This window comes from Seriola lalandi, unplaced genomic scaffold (genome assembly GCF_002814215.2).
Source record: "Seriola lalandi dorsalis isolate HSWRI2012SDOR001 ecotype SW California unplaced genomic scaffold, Sedor1 jcf7180002054508, whole genome shotgun sequence".
Lineage (NCBI taxonomy): Eukaryota > Metazoa > Chordata > Actinopteri > Carangiformes > Carangidae > Seriola > Seriola lalandi.
The window spans coordinates 170,013-185,605 of record NW_019525061.1 but is presented as its reverse complement, the minus strand read 5'-3'; the positions used below and the strand labels follow the sequence as shown (position 1 = coordinate 185,605).

Below are 15,593 nucleotides of genomic sequence, written 5' to 3'. Positions count from 1 at the left end.
CACCCCTCTTCCCTCTCCCTTCCCCACCCCTTGCAGACCCTGGATCTCCCTGCTCTTCCCCCAGAAACCTAGGGGTGGCTGTGGGAGCGCGCGTGTGTTTGTGCGATGGGGGTGGGAGCAGCAGCGTGGGGAGTGAAAAAATATATAGCTGTAGGGAGTGAGGCTGCAGGGTCACGGAGGTTGTGGGATGGGGGTATGTTTTTTGTCCGTAACAGTCCCAGCCCCCACCCAACACGCAGACACACACACACACACACACACACACACACACACACACAGATACAAGGCTGCAAACAAGAACACACACTCTCTTGCACATATACAAATACAAAACACATTACCGTGTGATGTGCAAAGAAACACACGTGCAAATCACATGCTTTTACCCTGGAGACATGTTGATCTACAGGCGAGCGCCATCCCTCAGTGTAACCCTTATACTCTCCACTCGCTGCAACAAAAACAACGGCATACGAGCAGCACTTCCTGTCGCCAGCAACACTCATCAGCCAGTAGGTGTCTTATTAAACCAGACAATTTGAACAAGAGTAATTAAAAGTACACATAAATGAGGTCAATGTCAATCCATCACATTATTTGTTTGTTTTTTTTTTTTTTTTTTTTTACAAATAATTTAACCATGCTCAAGTTTTCTGCTCTTGCAAGGAAAGTCAAATGTTTCTAAGTGTCACCCCTCCAGTCTGCGAGGCCTCATTCAGCTCCTTCTAATATACCGAAAGCCATTTCCTACTGCCTCTCTGCAACCCCCGCCTGGGTACGCTAAGCCAGCTACCTGAATGCAAAGCGCCTTAATGTGAGCAGACATGTTTATTAAGCTGGGCCTAGTTTCAGGCTGCAGTGAATATTGCAGACGTCAAAGTAGGCCATGTGGGGCTAGAGGAGAGAGAGCGAGGGATGAAGGGAGAGACCGAGAGCAAGAGAGTGCGGGAGAGAGATTGGCCCTCTGGAGGCTGATCTGAACCCTGCCCTGCAGTGCTGTGTTTCTCTTCTCCTCGACAAAGTTGTCAGACACCAAAGGGTTTTGTTCTTGTATTTGTTTTGCCCTCAGAGTGGTTTTAAAGTAATCAACCCAAAGCAACTCAAACTTTTGTTGTAAAATTATTGATTCAGCATTGAACGGCATTGATCTTATTTGTCAAAACAAGTTGCACTCATGGATTCTTTCAGAAGTTTGACTCACACTGTCTTTGTTCTCGGTGTGCATCTCGGTGAAGCGCAAGTAGCCAACTGGAGCAAAGGCATCTGCTGAGTGGATCACTGTCTCCGCTGCATCGCTGCACAAACACACAAAAACTTCCATATATTCTTGGCAAAACACAACTTCCCAAAGTTAATGCATCCACATGCAGTGAAACTTGTAATGAACACAAATAATTTATTGATTCACTCACATAACGATTTTCTTTTTGAAGAGAGGACAATCAAGAGTGAAGGTTTCATATTCGCCTCCTTCTCCACAAATATGGACTCCATACTTCTGGGAGAGCTACTCGTGAAACAAAACAACTCATTCAAATTCCCACATTTTTCTGCATTTCATTTAAACACAATAAAGGTAATTGAAAAGTTTTATATTGCTAGTCTCCATGTTCAGTTTAAAGCTTATCAAACTTTTCTAACACTAGTTTAAGAGAAAAATACCAAAATCAATCGCAACACCGGTAAAACCAGTAAATGTACAAGAAAGTGACTGGTGTGACTGTGATTTGCTTACAGTAAATCACTGAAAGTACTGCACTGAGAATATAATCACTCTGAAACTAAAAGTTAAAGTGAAAGAAAAATACAGACTGGTGACAAATTGAGGGAAAAACCAACATCAAGTGTCTTAGTCACATGCTGGGCCACCACAAGCTGTCTGAACAGCTTCAATGCTCATGGGCACTGATTCTGCAAGTGATGGAACACCAGTCCTCCAAAAGATATTTCCTCATTTGGTGTTCTGACAACGGAGGTGAAGAGCGCTGTCCAACACATCAGTCCCATAGCTGTTCAACTGGGTTAAGATCTGGTGTCTGGTGCCATTCAGTGACCTCTCGTGACCTATGGACACGCACGGGCATTGTTGGATTTTTTTCCTTTAATTTGTCCCCGGTCTGTATGTGTCACTGTAGTATTAAGCTTTGAATTTATATTGCAGTTAAAGACGTCTTAAAACTTTGGACGACTTTGAACTTCAACGTCGGGCAACCTGACTGTATGCAAATGATTCACACGTAGACGTACACAGAAGTATTGCAATAAAGAGTTTAGAATGGCGGTAGCGTATCTACCAGTCTGTGACCTGTTTCAGATAAGGCTCCATGTCAGCCAGAGGTTTTCCTAAGTGCTTCTCTGGATCCAGGCCTGGCACCCACGTGGGAAATATGCACGAAGACAGAAATACACACACAAACGCCATTCCACATGGACACACGTATGGAAATAAAGAGGGAGGGAGAGAGAGAGAAAAAGAGAGAGAGAGAGAGAGGTCTAATCAACAACAAAGAACATTGATTGAAGATGACAGGCAGGGAGGTTTATGGGCAGTCGCACAAACACACACGTAAACCTGCACCCTGGATCTATTTGTTTGACTTTGCAAGTAGTGTACACAGATCTCTCCGGGTAAGGGCAACAGTTTTCAATTGCTGGCCGCAGACACCCCCCCCCACGCCCGCCGCCCCCTCATCTAGTTCCCTTTGAGAACATAAACTCTGGAAAGAGATCTTGTTTATTTGCCTTTTCCCTCCCCTTCCCCTGAAATGGTGCATGGAAGTGACTCACAGGCATGGGAGAGAAAAGAAGGAGGGGAAGAGAACGGTGGAGGATAGCTTTGTATGCATACCCAGTGGTGGCACACTCCTAAAATACAAGCTCACTGGCCCTCACTCCCCACACAAACCCCCCCCCCCCCCAAAAAAAAAACACGAGTAACCAACCAACAGCCTGCATATAGCATATTATCAGGAATAAAAGGGTGCACTTAAACGGTGAACACGTTCTTCAGGTTGTTGAGCACTGGATGGTTTTTAATCCTTTGTGACACTAAATCCTGATTTTGTCTGCCAGGCGCCTGTTCCTGATGGCACCACGGTGAACTCCATCTCACCCCTGTAAACAACTCCTTTCACAAAGAAAGTGCAGCCTACATTTTCCTACTGTACATTCTTCTGTGTTCCAACAAAAAAAAAAAAAAAAAACAAAAGCCAGGTGCTTTCTGCAAAGAATGAAACAATAATAACGTAAGAGGACATGAATGTAAAATTTAAAATTTTAGGAAATTCCAAACCATGTAGTTATATATATATATATATAAAAGTGTTATTGAAAAATAAGAAGTACATCTTAATGGTCACTGGCAGTGGACCACCTCATTCTTCAACATTTTCCATTGTCTCTTTCTGTGGCTGCCTAGTACTTGATTGACATAATCACTAACAAGTTACTGATGACCTACACGGAGTGATGTGCAGTTGTGACAGTAATGCCATCGCAATAAAAAATTTTTTTGCTGAATTGTCCCTAATAATTTCTCAGAAAATCTAATATAGCTCCTCTATTCCGAGGCATCACACGGTCCTGTTCATCAGCACGTTCATGTGTTTAATTAAAGGAACAAAGTTAATCGTAATGTGAGAATCTCTCTTTTCTCATGGCCTGACAGCCTCAAAGGTTAATGTGTCATCCGTGGGCCCCCATGGGGAGCTATGGACGGGAGACGAGAGGGAAGGGGAGAGGAGAAGTGAAGGAAGGACGTCGCATCCCATCCTGAGTTCATCTTAATCCCAGCTGTGTCTCTCCTCCGGGCCCCAGTGGTCCAGCACTACAGGGGAGAGACGAAGGGCCACAGTGGAGGCGGGGAGGGGAGGGGAGGGTGGAGGGAATGTGGAGGGAGAGAATGAGCAGGCCCTTATTCTCTTCCCAGGGGATCTGTGGTCTTAATTAGTGTGAGAATATCTAATCTCGACATCCTCTCATCTTAACCCTGCCACAAAGGTAATAAGGAAGGAGAAGAAGAAGAAAAAAAAGCATTAAAATTCAATCCCATTTAAATATCCTCTTTAATTAGTCATGCCTTTTAACAAATTTTAATAATTGGCTCCAAATTGCTGAGGGGATGCCACGTTTTTTAATATGTTCATTAACTTCCCTGCTCTTAAATAATATATGATACATGATTTGATATTTACAAGGAGGGAAGAGGACGATGGAAATCGAGGAGGACAGGAGTGAGTGATAAAACGACACAAAGATGGCATTAATGTGGAAGCATTTCTCCCAAGACCACTTAGCACTTGTATGAGTGTTTTCTTAATTGATGTTCCTGACTGACTTCAGGTTACTGGAACCATTTGGAAATGGGGATAGGTGGAATGAGCTTGCATTTGTACAATACATGCTTTGAGAAGTCTTTGAGTGGCCACTGGTGTGAGCCCTCAGCGATATAACACCACTCATTTACATGATCTTCACATCTCTGTCTCCTCTGAACCTGTTTTACAACTTGACCTAAACCCAATTACCTAACCTCATTATGCCACATTAAACCCAAATAAGCCCACTAGAAGCTGCCATTAGTCTGCCGCCAGAGACAGTAAGACCGCTCCTTGGAGAGAGAGGAGCTTCCCTAAGAGAGACCGAGAGGAATGTCTCTCCTTTAAAAGGGCTTTTTACCTCGTATTATCCCATAAAACTCCAATTAAATTCACTGAACTTTAAAACCAGGGAGTCCAGTAATGAGGGAGAACATTTTTTAAAAAACCTTGTCGACATTAAAGGGGCTGAAATTGGAGAGGAATAAAAAGTTTACCAGGAAACCAGGAGCCATTTAGACAATCAAGTTCGTTTTTTATACTGATGTATGAAAAATGGGAAAAACCTGAAATGAATTTTACGCACAACTTTATAAGACACAATAATAAGTTCACCATAAAGCAGATAGCTTGAAATAACAAGTGAAATCTGGAAAAGCCTTTGATTGTGTTCAAAAATTCACTTTTTAAACGAAATTCTTGGACCAAAAGGCAAAGTTCTCAGATGAAAAAAAACATATTTTCCTTCTGAACTTACTAGAACAGAATATACTACTTTCACTTTTACCCTTAAAGACGTCAATGGCAATTATTTTCCAGAGCACACTTTTGCACTAATTCTTTTTAACGATCATGATCGGCCTTTTCCCACCTTGAGGACGTTGATTAATGTAAACCCACAGCAGCGAGTTACCTAACCAATCGAAACTGCGTGTGATTTTGCTTACTGAGTCTAATGCTAAATTAAAAGCCAGGAGATTGTAGATACTGTCTGAGCTGAGCTGAGCGCAGTATCGCAGACATCCGCGGGTTGTCTTAAGATCTGGCGTGCCAGCTGACAGCTCGGCTTTAATCCCTGCCTTCAGAGAGAAAAGGCAGAGAAAATTGGATTCATGATGTGTAACATTTTAGCCTTTAAATGGATGAAATAAGCATCTCCTCCCTAGTAGGTGAGCGGCATCAGCCTTTAAACAACGCTCTCAAAGACCCCCGCCAAAACAATGGCTGTTCACTATCACCTAATCTTTGCAAGAGAGAGAGAGAGACAGAGAAATACAGAACGGAAAGGAAGAAAGAAGGGGAAGGAGGCGGCACCGTACAAAGGATGATAAGATTAAGGTTATATGTGAAATTTGTCAGGCTCTTATCTGAAATTCAGTGTCTGTGAACAGAATAATAGGCCGTGTGAATTGTGTAGCAATCACATCAAGATGAAATCTTTTCAGTCCAACCAATCAAATGGGAGAAACTGAGGGTATTGCAAACACATTGAACTGGACAAAATTAACATTTATTTATAACAACAACAACAACATAAATAAGTTATGGGGCATTTACACAAAGGTCCAATGTATGTTGGGTATGCTAAAACTATTAAGGGCTATTTCAGCTGAACCTTGACCCCTATCCTGACTGTTTAAAAACATCAGTTTGGTTGAATTGCCAAGAGAACGTCATGATCAGTGGCTAACAGGGCTGGTGGGTTAAATGGTTTTAGGACATAACTTAGTGATTTTGTGTACATTTTCTTGCTGTGGGATAGCAAATGTTATTCATTTTCATTAAAAAGCAAGGGATAAGAGCAAAGAGGAGTTTAAAGTGCTGACAAACTTGTTGCATGTCACCCCCCCATCTTTCTGTCCCTTTATTTCCAGTCATCTTAAAGGCAAAAAACGGCCAAAAAATACTTAAAACTAGATGGACACTCAGGGAGCACGGACCTCCACTGAGGCCAATGTCAAAACAAAGTGTACAACAGACTTCAAAGAAAAAAAATTAAAATTCATAGTAAATGATCTGCCCCAGAATTTAAAGGGCTCTTCCCTGACCCCTGACCCCTGCCCCCTAAAAAAAAAACCAAAGCAACAAAACAAGTAATAAAAAAAACATAAATGCAGGTAAAGGGATTTCTTTAATAAAGACGAAAATTAATGGATTCAGCGACATCAGAATCCATTAATTAAAGGCTAGTCAACTGACAGAAAATTAATTGGCAATTAATTAGCAAATATTGTGTCTGATAGAGTCCGAATCCTGATCATCATCCTCTAATCTTATAAACATGTCGTCTTGTTTTGTTGCCTTGTATTGTTTCTTTAAATGTGCTTTGACACTACAGCTCCAACATTCCTCAACATACGGTAGGTAACTGAAAAAAAAAAAAAAAAAACAGGTTGTATATGTATTTCGTTCAGGGAGTTAGTAACAATAAGAAAGATTTGATTTGATTTTCCCATTCACTGTCTTCCACACTAAAACGATGGTCAGTAAAAATTCTACAGTGTCTTTAAACATTAATTGTCCTATAAGTATATATTAAATTATATTCGATGTCCTCATGTGGGTGAGGTGGTCGGTGAAAGCAGATTGGTGACTCAAATTCCCTTCTTCACAGCACAGAGGCTACGTTCACGTGAAGGGTGAAAGATCATTCAGTGATAAAAGGTTTTCCGGCAGACAGAACCTTGATTTCACACATGCCAATTATCTCTGAAGCTGAGGACCAATTAACTGCTGAACCTGTGCCCCCATATACACCTGCCCCAATCAATCAATTAACTAATTACATGAATATTTAATTCTAGCTTGCGGAATCGCCAATTATCACAGTTAGTTCAAGAGATATTGCATTATAAGGCGACAGTTCCCCAACAAAAATATGCATTTCCTTTTTCAGAGAAATGCGTTTTTGCTAATTAGATGCTTTTTCTGACATTCATAGGCTTAGACTTAGATAGCTGAACTTACTTCACTATATGCAATTTGGAATCTTCAAAGACTAAAATCTTCTTTCTCTCTTTTGTGGTTTTAGCCTGCCATCAGCACGCAAATGAACGCTTTTAGAGAATTCACTTAGAGGATCATCCTGCAATTGGACAGCTGTCTTTTCACTACAGGGATTTGTCATCAAGGAATATATCCTCCCTTAAGAAAGAGAGAAAGTTTTTTTTTTTTCCTCTTTATCCATTCACCGCTAATTTCCACTTATATTTCTTAGCACCTAATGAAGGATATTAATCTTGAATGACTTCTTTCTATTCACAGCCCATTAAAACCCATTTTAGAATATCATAAGCTGTTTTGACTGTCAGTTCAGATGCAGACTTAACCTTTGCCCTGTGAAAGTTGTGGGGTTTTTTTTTCTCCTCATGAGGTCTGCACAAGTAAATCCCTCCAAATCTCTTTCTTATGCTCTCACACATAGACACACAAACACCAAAGGCCACCAGGTACGCCCTGCTGTCACCCAATCTCCCCTAAACAGCACACCTCACTGCTCAGAACTGCTTCCACCAAAGCTGCAATTATATGTGTGCTGCCTAAAATGCCTTGGGCGCTTGCACCCCCATTCAATTCTCTCCTTTCTAATTACCACTGCCTTGGGACAGGTGAGGAGTCAGGGCTGATAAGATCTTTTCTTTTTACCTGTAGCCAAAACACACATGCACACAAACTAGCACAAACACCTACAGAAGGGAGGCCAAGATACACACTCCAAGGCACCTGAGGTGATTTTCCTTTCTAATTATAATCTTCCAAAAAATGCTGAGAATTTGCTTTTAGACGAGGTTGTGTTAAGAGTAGAAAGCTTGGCGGAGGTATCTGGGCTACAGGGTGACTGAGGTCTTTAAGGTGTGGCATTTTCTCTAGACGTACATTATAACAAAAGGGTAACTTGACATTATAATTGGTCAATAAACATTAAGACTGAGATCTTATCTGGTTGCAAGTGGAAATGAAAATTAATTTTGGCTGATAAACAATAATTATAATACCACAGACGACAAATAGAAAATATGGGAAACATGGATTCTGACATCATCTCTGCTCTGACGGGCATGTGACAAGTTATATTGTATATTACCAAAAAGGCCTTTATCATGAACCATTAAAAATGACGAATGGGCCCAGCAAATAAAGCACCAAAGATAAATGGCTTGACATGTGCATTTCATGAGAGGTTATTTGAGCAGTGTTGAAAGAGATGCAGAATAACCCAAACGCAGCGCTCAGCTCTGCGGGTCATCAGTCAGCCGCGGACCCCTTTTCAATTGATTGCTACCAAAGGTGACAACAAGCACTTAACAGCACGTAAACAATGTCTACATGATGATCTATCGGCATGAGCAGTTTGAGAGTAAAAAGAACCATTTGTTGCCGTAATTATCATTTTTCACTGGCACCGTCAAAGGACATCCAGCTGCACTGTCAAGTAGATACAGGTAGGGATCTTAACATCATGTACCAGAGAAAAGAAAAAGAAAACTTTTTTTTCTTTTACTCTCTCCTGTTATGCAGTAATCCGATCTTCCTGTCCTCGGGCTCCAAAACAGGCAGACAGAGAGCAGGTGACACCACATTAACCTCTTCCCTCAATGCTGAAGCAGTAGAAAAACGTAAATGAGAGATACCAGATTCTAATCTTCGCTTCACGGACCATGTATTCTGAGTTATGCATAAGCAGAGAATGCAGTGTTTCTCACACACAATGACGACATGTGTCGCTTATTGACAGCTTGCATTAATGTGCGGGGTAATCACCTGTGATTATTTCTCAACTGCCAACCGCCCCTCCTTCCTCCACCCACCCACCTACCCAATACCACTGTGCACTTCCCTCACACCTCCTCCCTCTGTGCTTCTTATCTTTTCATATTGTTCTCTACTTCAATACCTTCGCCGCTGGCACAAGTCTCAACACCGCTGCTAAGCCACAGATTAATGATTAGGGCATTACTCTGCTTGTCTCTCTTTTTTTCTCCCGGGTTCCACCTCCCTCTCGCCTCCTCCTATTCCACACTTATCCAAATTCTGTCCCCTTCAAGCCACGTGCCAAACACTACTTTACCAACACGGCACCATCATGAGAGAGTGAAAAGAGAGTAAGAAGGGTGACCAGAAGGGAGGAGACATCAGACTGCTCACCAGCTGCTTGAGACACAAAAGAGTGACACACAAACTCACCGAAGGCGGCCACTTTGATGAGGATAGCATGGAGGTCAGATGATATCATCTCAGAGAGCAGGGACTCTTGGTCTCGGCGCCACAGGTAGGCCAGGGGCTGCAAACCTAGCCGCAAACATCTGAGGAACCGGTGAATGGGGGAAAAAAGAGAAAGAGGGAAAAAAAAGGAGTGCAGTAGGTTGCAGAAACAGAAGGAGATGCAAAGCGGTTAATATTGAATATTTGCCAGCTACGCCAGAACTTCAAAGCCAACAAGGCTGGGCATTTGCAGGAAGGCTGCCACCCTGATAGGCCCCACAGCGCATGTTCCCACCTGCCACCATTGCCGGTGGCTTTATTCAAGGAGGAGACAAACACAAAAAAAACTCAATTTTAAGCTGGGGCTTGTCTGTTGCATAAACTCACAAGAAACACACACATCCACAGCAGGTAACTGGAGCCAAAAATGTCTGTACAACAAATGTCTGAGATGTTTATGTCTGTATGTGCATCTAGCGTGTATAAGGGGAAACAATAGCTGACTGACAGCAGGATTTGTTAATAAGAGGGGAGCTTTAGTGCAGCAATATGTCCAGTCTGTGTCAGTTTAGGACAACGGAGAACAAAGAGAGAGGACTAACAACAGAAGAAAAAGAAACAACGAAAGAGAATAAAACAAGAAAAAGTACAAGAAATACATACTGGCATCTGTGTCGCAAGGAAACCATCTAATCTTGAATAAGTCTGTTGTGTTTCACCCCTTATGGAAATGTGCGTTTTTTTATATTAACAAACTCATGCCTATTATGAAACTATCAGTTTCATTCCTTTTCTTGAAATCATTGTTCCATAAAAACAGAGCCACGCCATAAAATCAAAGCTAGTCTAAATAAAATGGCATAAACAAAACTCAGTGTGTATATGTGTGTGTGTGTTATGTGTTTAAACAAAACTCAGTCCAAGTTTGGAACACACAGTGACTGCAGAGGATGTACTCCTTTCCTTCAGCGGACCACAGAGTGCGCGTCAGTGTCGGCCTGCACGCAGCGTCTGTGTGTGTGTGTGTGTGTGTGTGTGTATTTAGATAGAAAGTGAGTTCTGCAACATGAATGCACGTGTGTGTTTGACTTACACATTTTCCACACGGACCCTCTGGTAATCGGAGAGAATGGCCCCCACAGACACTGCCTCGACACCCTCCTTTTCCTGTGGGGAGGGAGGGGGAGACATGGAGCAAAGATTTCTGGCCTTTTCCATTATACAGCGGGTGCAGAGTGCACTGTAACGGCAACATGATGTCATCGTCCCAGGAGGCCAAATACTCTTTGCTCAAACTACAATGCTAACCCAAAGTGTTATCTGAACAAAACCACACAAACACATGCTAACATATACACACACAGACTGAAACAGACAAAGAAGGCAGATTGCTGGCGGCTTCTTCCTTTCACTGAACCGCAGTCCTGTGGGGATGTTTATACTCTGGTCGTATCAAGGCCTTTATGGTCCAGCCCATATCCCCCGGAGGGTTTGCGTACATGGCTTTTGTGAGTGAACTGTGAGTGTTCAGTGGGAGTGTGTGACTGGAGAAACCCAGCACCACTAAAGGCACTTCCTGGGCCTTATCAGCAGAGATGAGTGTGCGTCTGGCCGTAGCTTCCATCCTCTCCACACCCGGCTGGAAGAGTGGAACCGCAGTGACAACTGGAAGTATCAGCGGAGCATTGTGTCTGTGAGTGGCGCGTATCTTTAATATTGCTGAGGGCTAATCTAATTGCCTTTCATATCATATTCATATTTCAGAAACTGTGAGACGACTGTGCACTCGAGAGATACTGACACAGCCTTGAGAAGCGCTCAATCTTCTCTCACGAAAACAGGCTTGATCCGGAGTGACACACACACAAACAAACACACGCGTGTGCAAGCCGGGGCTGCATGCTCACCCACATACATACAAACATACCCCTCTTTCTCCAGCTCTGTGCCCCTCCCCTACAGACACACACCTGCAGATTCATTAGAACATTACATGGGCTGTAATTAGAATGAGAGGCAAGGGTAGAGCCAGTGGAGGGATGCACAAGTCTCCAGTAAATTACCTTGTAGCCATTATCAATTTCCCTGGCTACTGGTCCTTAAGATAACCCCCACCCCTCCTTCTCCCTGTGGTCCCTTCCTGCAATTTTTCTCTGCCTGATAAACATGCTGATTAAAGCGAACAGCGTGTAAACCTTTGATACTTTCCTAAATGAAATCCATGCCCTGCCTGGGGCCTGGCGCTGAGCTGCAACGCACTGTGCCTCACACGCACGCACACACACACACACACGCACGCACATACACACACACACACCTCCACGTAGGCGTGCCAGCTAATCAGATAAAGGATGTGCTCTCTGTGTGGATGCATGTATGTGTGCGGTGTTTACGCCGCAGCAAAGGATGTGAGGTATAAAGGCGAAGCTAAACACATACACAGCTAGAATTTAACTCTTTGACCTAAAGTTAAACACCAAGAGATCTTAAGAATTTGGAACTCGGTGCTCAAGTTTAAATATCTCTCCAACATGTCCAACACTGGAATATACATTATAGTCAATTCTGCTTCCCAGTGACAGTAATTAAGTCGGACTGATAACATTTCAGCCCAGCACAGACCCAAGGGGGCTGCAGGCGGTGTCATGTAATTCTAGGTAAGCCTCAGGGCTGGCACTCTATTCTAATACAATGATAACCTTTTCCCTAAATACAATTGTCACTTCCTAAAGAGGCAAATTAGGAGGTAAAGAGTGGGATAAGCAGAGACAGAGGAAAAGAGATAGGAATGAGAGTGTTGAAGGAGAGCGCCACATCAACACCAATTTGGTCGCTTGGCTTTAAACTTGACAGGACCAGACTTAGCCTGACAGAAGCAGAGAGCATCAGAGCAAGAGCGAGAAACATCCTCCTCTTGTGTTTTTGTGTCTCTGTCTCCCTCTGTCTGGTTTGTCTCCGCAGGAAAACTGTTGTAGGTACTTGCGTCTGTGAGGTTCAATTCAGTCTCGACCAATGAAACGGCTTGTCTTCTCACCGGCTCTCATTACATGACATCGTGTGGCCTTATAATATCCAGGCATACTAGCCACTAATGATAACACGAGACAAATTTCTCACACATCCTCTTGTTTTCAGTGGAGGCTCTAGCTACGAGACCTTTTGGCAAATAGCTTTGGAAAATGGTTATTTTTGGATACGGTTGTGTTTTTGTCGCTATTATGGCTATCACCAGGAGACAGGCAGGAATGAGGGGGGAGCTAATGCTGCTCTGGACGTGATTTTACAAATTCTAGACATACTTTCTCATCCTCTGTGGGAAAGGTAGGATAAATTATTGTGAAGCAGGGGTATATGTATGTATAAATCTGAATTGCTGGATATTATGGGAATTGTTCCATGTGTATTCATGCTGCCATAAAAAATACAAACTTTGATTTTATGGTAGCTGAAAAATTTATCAAAATGGTTTATAGTGAGAACACCTGACAAAGCGACAAGGTAGCTCATGAAGCACAGTATAATAATAAATAATAATAAAATCTTTATGAGAGCTATCTGGCTAAACGATGTTTTGACTACATTAGAGGTGGGATCCGGGTAAGAAGCTAACATAATGATAAATCAAGGCAGAGGTCATCAGGACTCCTGTGACCCACAAACCACTTTTCTTTCTTCATGACTGTTGGCACAAGATCCGAAGAAAGAGCTCCCTCCCTTCCCTAATTCCACATCGCTTTTCTTTTTTTTCTTTTTTTTTTCAACATTTAATGACCCTAGTTCATTAAAGGAAGCTTCACCTGATCCAGGACTCAAGGCCCTGTATTAACTCATGCCCAGAGCGGGACTAATTCTGGCGTGATGTTGTGCAACAGCGCAACTCCCTCGCAGCCCCATCTGAGGCAGACTAAACAAAGGCCTGGCCTGGCTTCCCCTTGTCCTCTCCGGCAGGCAGAAAAGCTATTAATGAGGATCTATGGCCCAGAGCAATGGAAACCCTCAGTCCCCCCAGCCATGTCCATCAGGGTACTTAGCCCCATGCAGTCATTAACTTCTGTTACTAATTGTCAAATTCATTAAACTAATCCTTCCCCCACATCCGGATGTCTCCCGTGGAAATGGATGGAGAGGGCTGAGTTATTAAGATGTCAGCTGTGGGGAAGATTAAGGCCAGCAGACATGCTCTACAAAGAAACGATACGGCCATTAAACTCTATATCAAGGTAGTGTGTGTGATATACTTTGTAATTATATACACATTCATCTTGGTAACGGAGTTAAAGAGTGGTTCGAATGTATTCACAGTCACAGACATGCCTTCAGTCAAGATATGCATCTGTCCCGAAGATACATACAATACACAACAATCATAAAGCGAAGAATCGGGCTGGAGAATGCAGCTATTTCATCAGCTCTCAGCTTTCAAAGGTACTTACGCATGCCACACATTCAGTCTGGGTAATATTCAACAGTCAAAGCCATTAACAGCATTCAAGGCAATTAGAAAGCCATAAAATATTAAAAATTCAATATTCATATTCATATGGAATACATCAGAACCCTCATTAGCTCTCTCTCAATGGCTGTCACAATGAGATCTTAATTATACACCCTAACAATACAAAGCACCATTTTCTGCAAAATGGTGGGTTTCCAAAATGCCTGCTTCAGCCTTTTCTGACAACTAGGAAGCCAGAGCTGGCAGATCTCGACTATTACAGACACAAGGCCACACATTTCCATTACAAAATCCTCCTTTTATCGAGTCCACAGTTGTTGACATGTACTTTGTATTATGTTACAGCCTCCTGTGATGTGGCATGCTTGTGCGCGATGGCAGGGAGGCGGGGAAGAAGACAAGGTGGAGAAATTAATTTAAGTGGTTTGAATGACAGTTTGCTCAAGGGCATCGGGGTACCATCCCGTACTCTCCATTGCCGCATCCGCACTGTCATATCGACACCACTCCTAACCCCGCAGCCTCCCATCCCCTTCCTCCGTCGCTCCAACACTCCTTCTCCTCTCCATCTCCCTCTCCTCATCATCCCTCCCTTCCAGGATCCATCAAGTAAGTGACTGGACGCGCCGTGGTTTTAATGTTCTCTCCATTAGATCAGCTCTGGGCCTGTTGTAATGTAATGGGATTGTTCTCCCCTGTTTCTCTACATGGTGGGAACATGGAAAGGGGGTAGGACCTTGTTGTAGCAGCTCGAGTAGATGTGGTACAGGGGGATAGGGCCAGCTAGGGTCAAGTGATTGTGTTTAATGTAATGCAGACATAGTCCTGCGGGCGTGTTGGGCTGTCCTGACAACTCAGACGTGCCAAACTGACAGGAAGCTTAGTGTGAGCTTAGCAGGAGGAGACACTGCTTATTTGTTTTAAATCAGCATTCTCATTATCATTCTGTATAGACTGTTTTACTCCAAGGTGACTCCCAGAGTTGGTAAAGAAGTGCTAGGATGTGGAAGAGGTGTGCACAAGGTACAAGATACAAGACCAGTTATACTGTTATATGTTACACCCAAATGCTTACAAGATTATATACTGCTTATGTATACATTGAGGTTGAAACACAATGTACAATGTCTGATCCATCAAAAATAAAGCAACAAATGGACACGCAGGCTTAGCGAATATCTTTGTAAAACAAACATCGGCCAAAACCTTGTCCTAAAAGGCTTTCAGAGACATTCCCCTTGGTAAATTGGTGGGGCTGTCTGTTTGAAGCAGCTGTTGAAAGACGGGCTCTTCCTTTGTGCTTGTGGATGAGCAGGCGAGATGACTCACCACGTGTCAGTCTTCAACCATACAGAGCGGTGGAATAAGAAAAACAAACTACTCACAAAGCCAGCTGCTCATAAAACCTAAATGCCCCGACCGGTTCCAGAGATGATGCGGCTCAGAGTTACAAGAAGGGCAGAGAGGAAGCAGAATGAGGGGGAAAGTATTGTCCTCCGCTGAGGCCACGATGCAGGTGTGACCAGTCAACAGAGGATATGACATTGGACATTGTCTCATCGACGCGATGAGTGAGCGACGGTCATCAAGCCGGAGAAATGTGACAAGTGACAGACTCG

At 43.1% G+C, this 15,593-nt stretch overlaps 1 protein-coding gene across 1 annotated transcript in view; it reads right to left on the bottom strand.

The window, feature by feature from the left end:
* Positions 1-15,593, bottom strand: part of dph6 (diphthamine biosynthesis 6) — a 58,814-nt gene that overhangs the window by 32,812 nt on the left and 10,409 nt on the right. The window contains exons 4-8 of the mRNA XM_023413259.2: positions 10,612-10,685; positions 9,501-9,619; positions 2,306-2,367; positions 1,413-1,507; positions 1,202-1,295 (exon numbers count right to left, since the gene is read on the bottom strand). Of these exons, the coding sequence (XP_023269027.1) occupies positions 1,202-1,295; positions 1,413-1,507; positions 2,306-2,367; positions 9,501-9,619; positions 10,612-10,685 (444 nt within the window). The remainder of the gene's footprint in view (positions 1-1,201; positions 1,296-1,412; positions 1,508-2,305; positions 2,368-9,500; positions 9,620-10,611; positions 10,686-15,593) is intronic.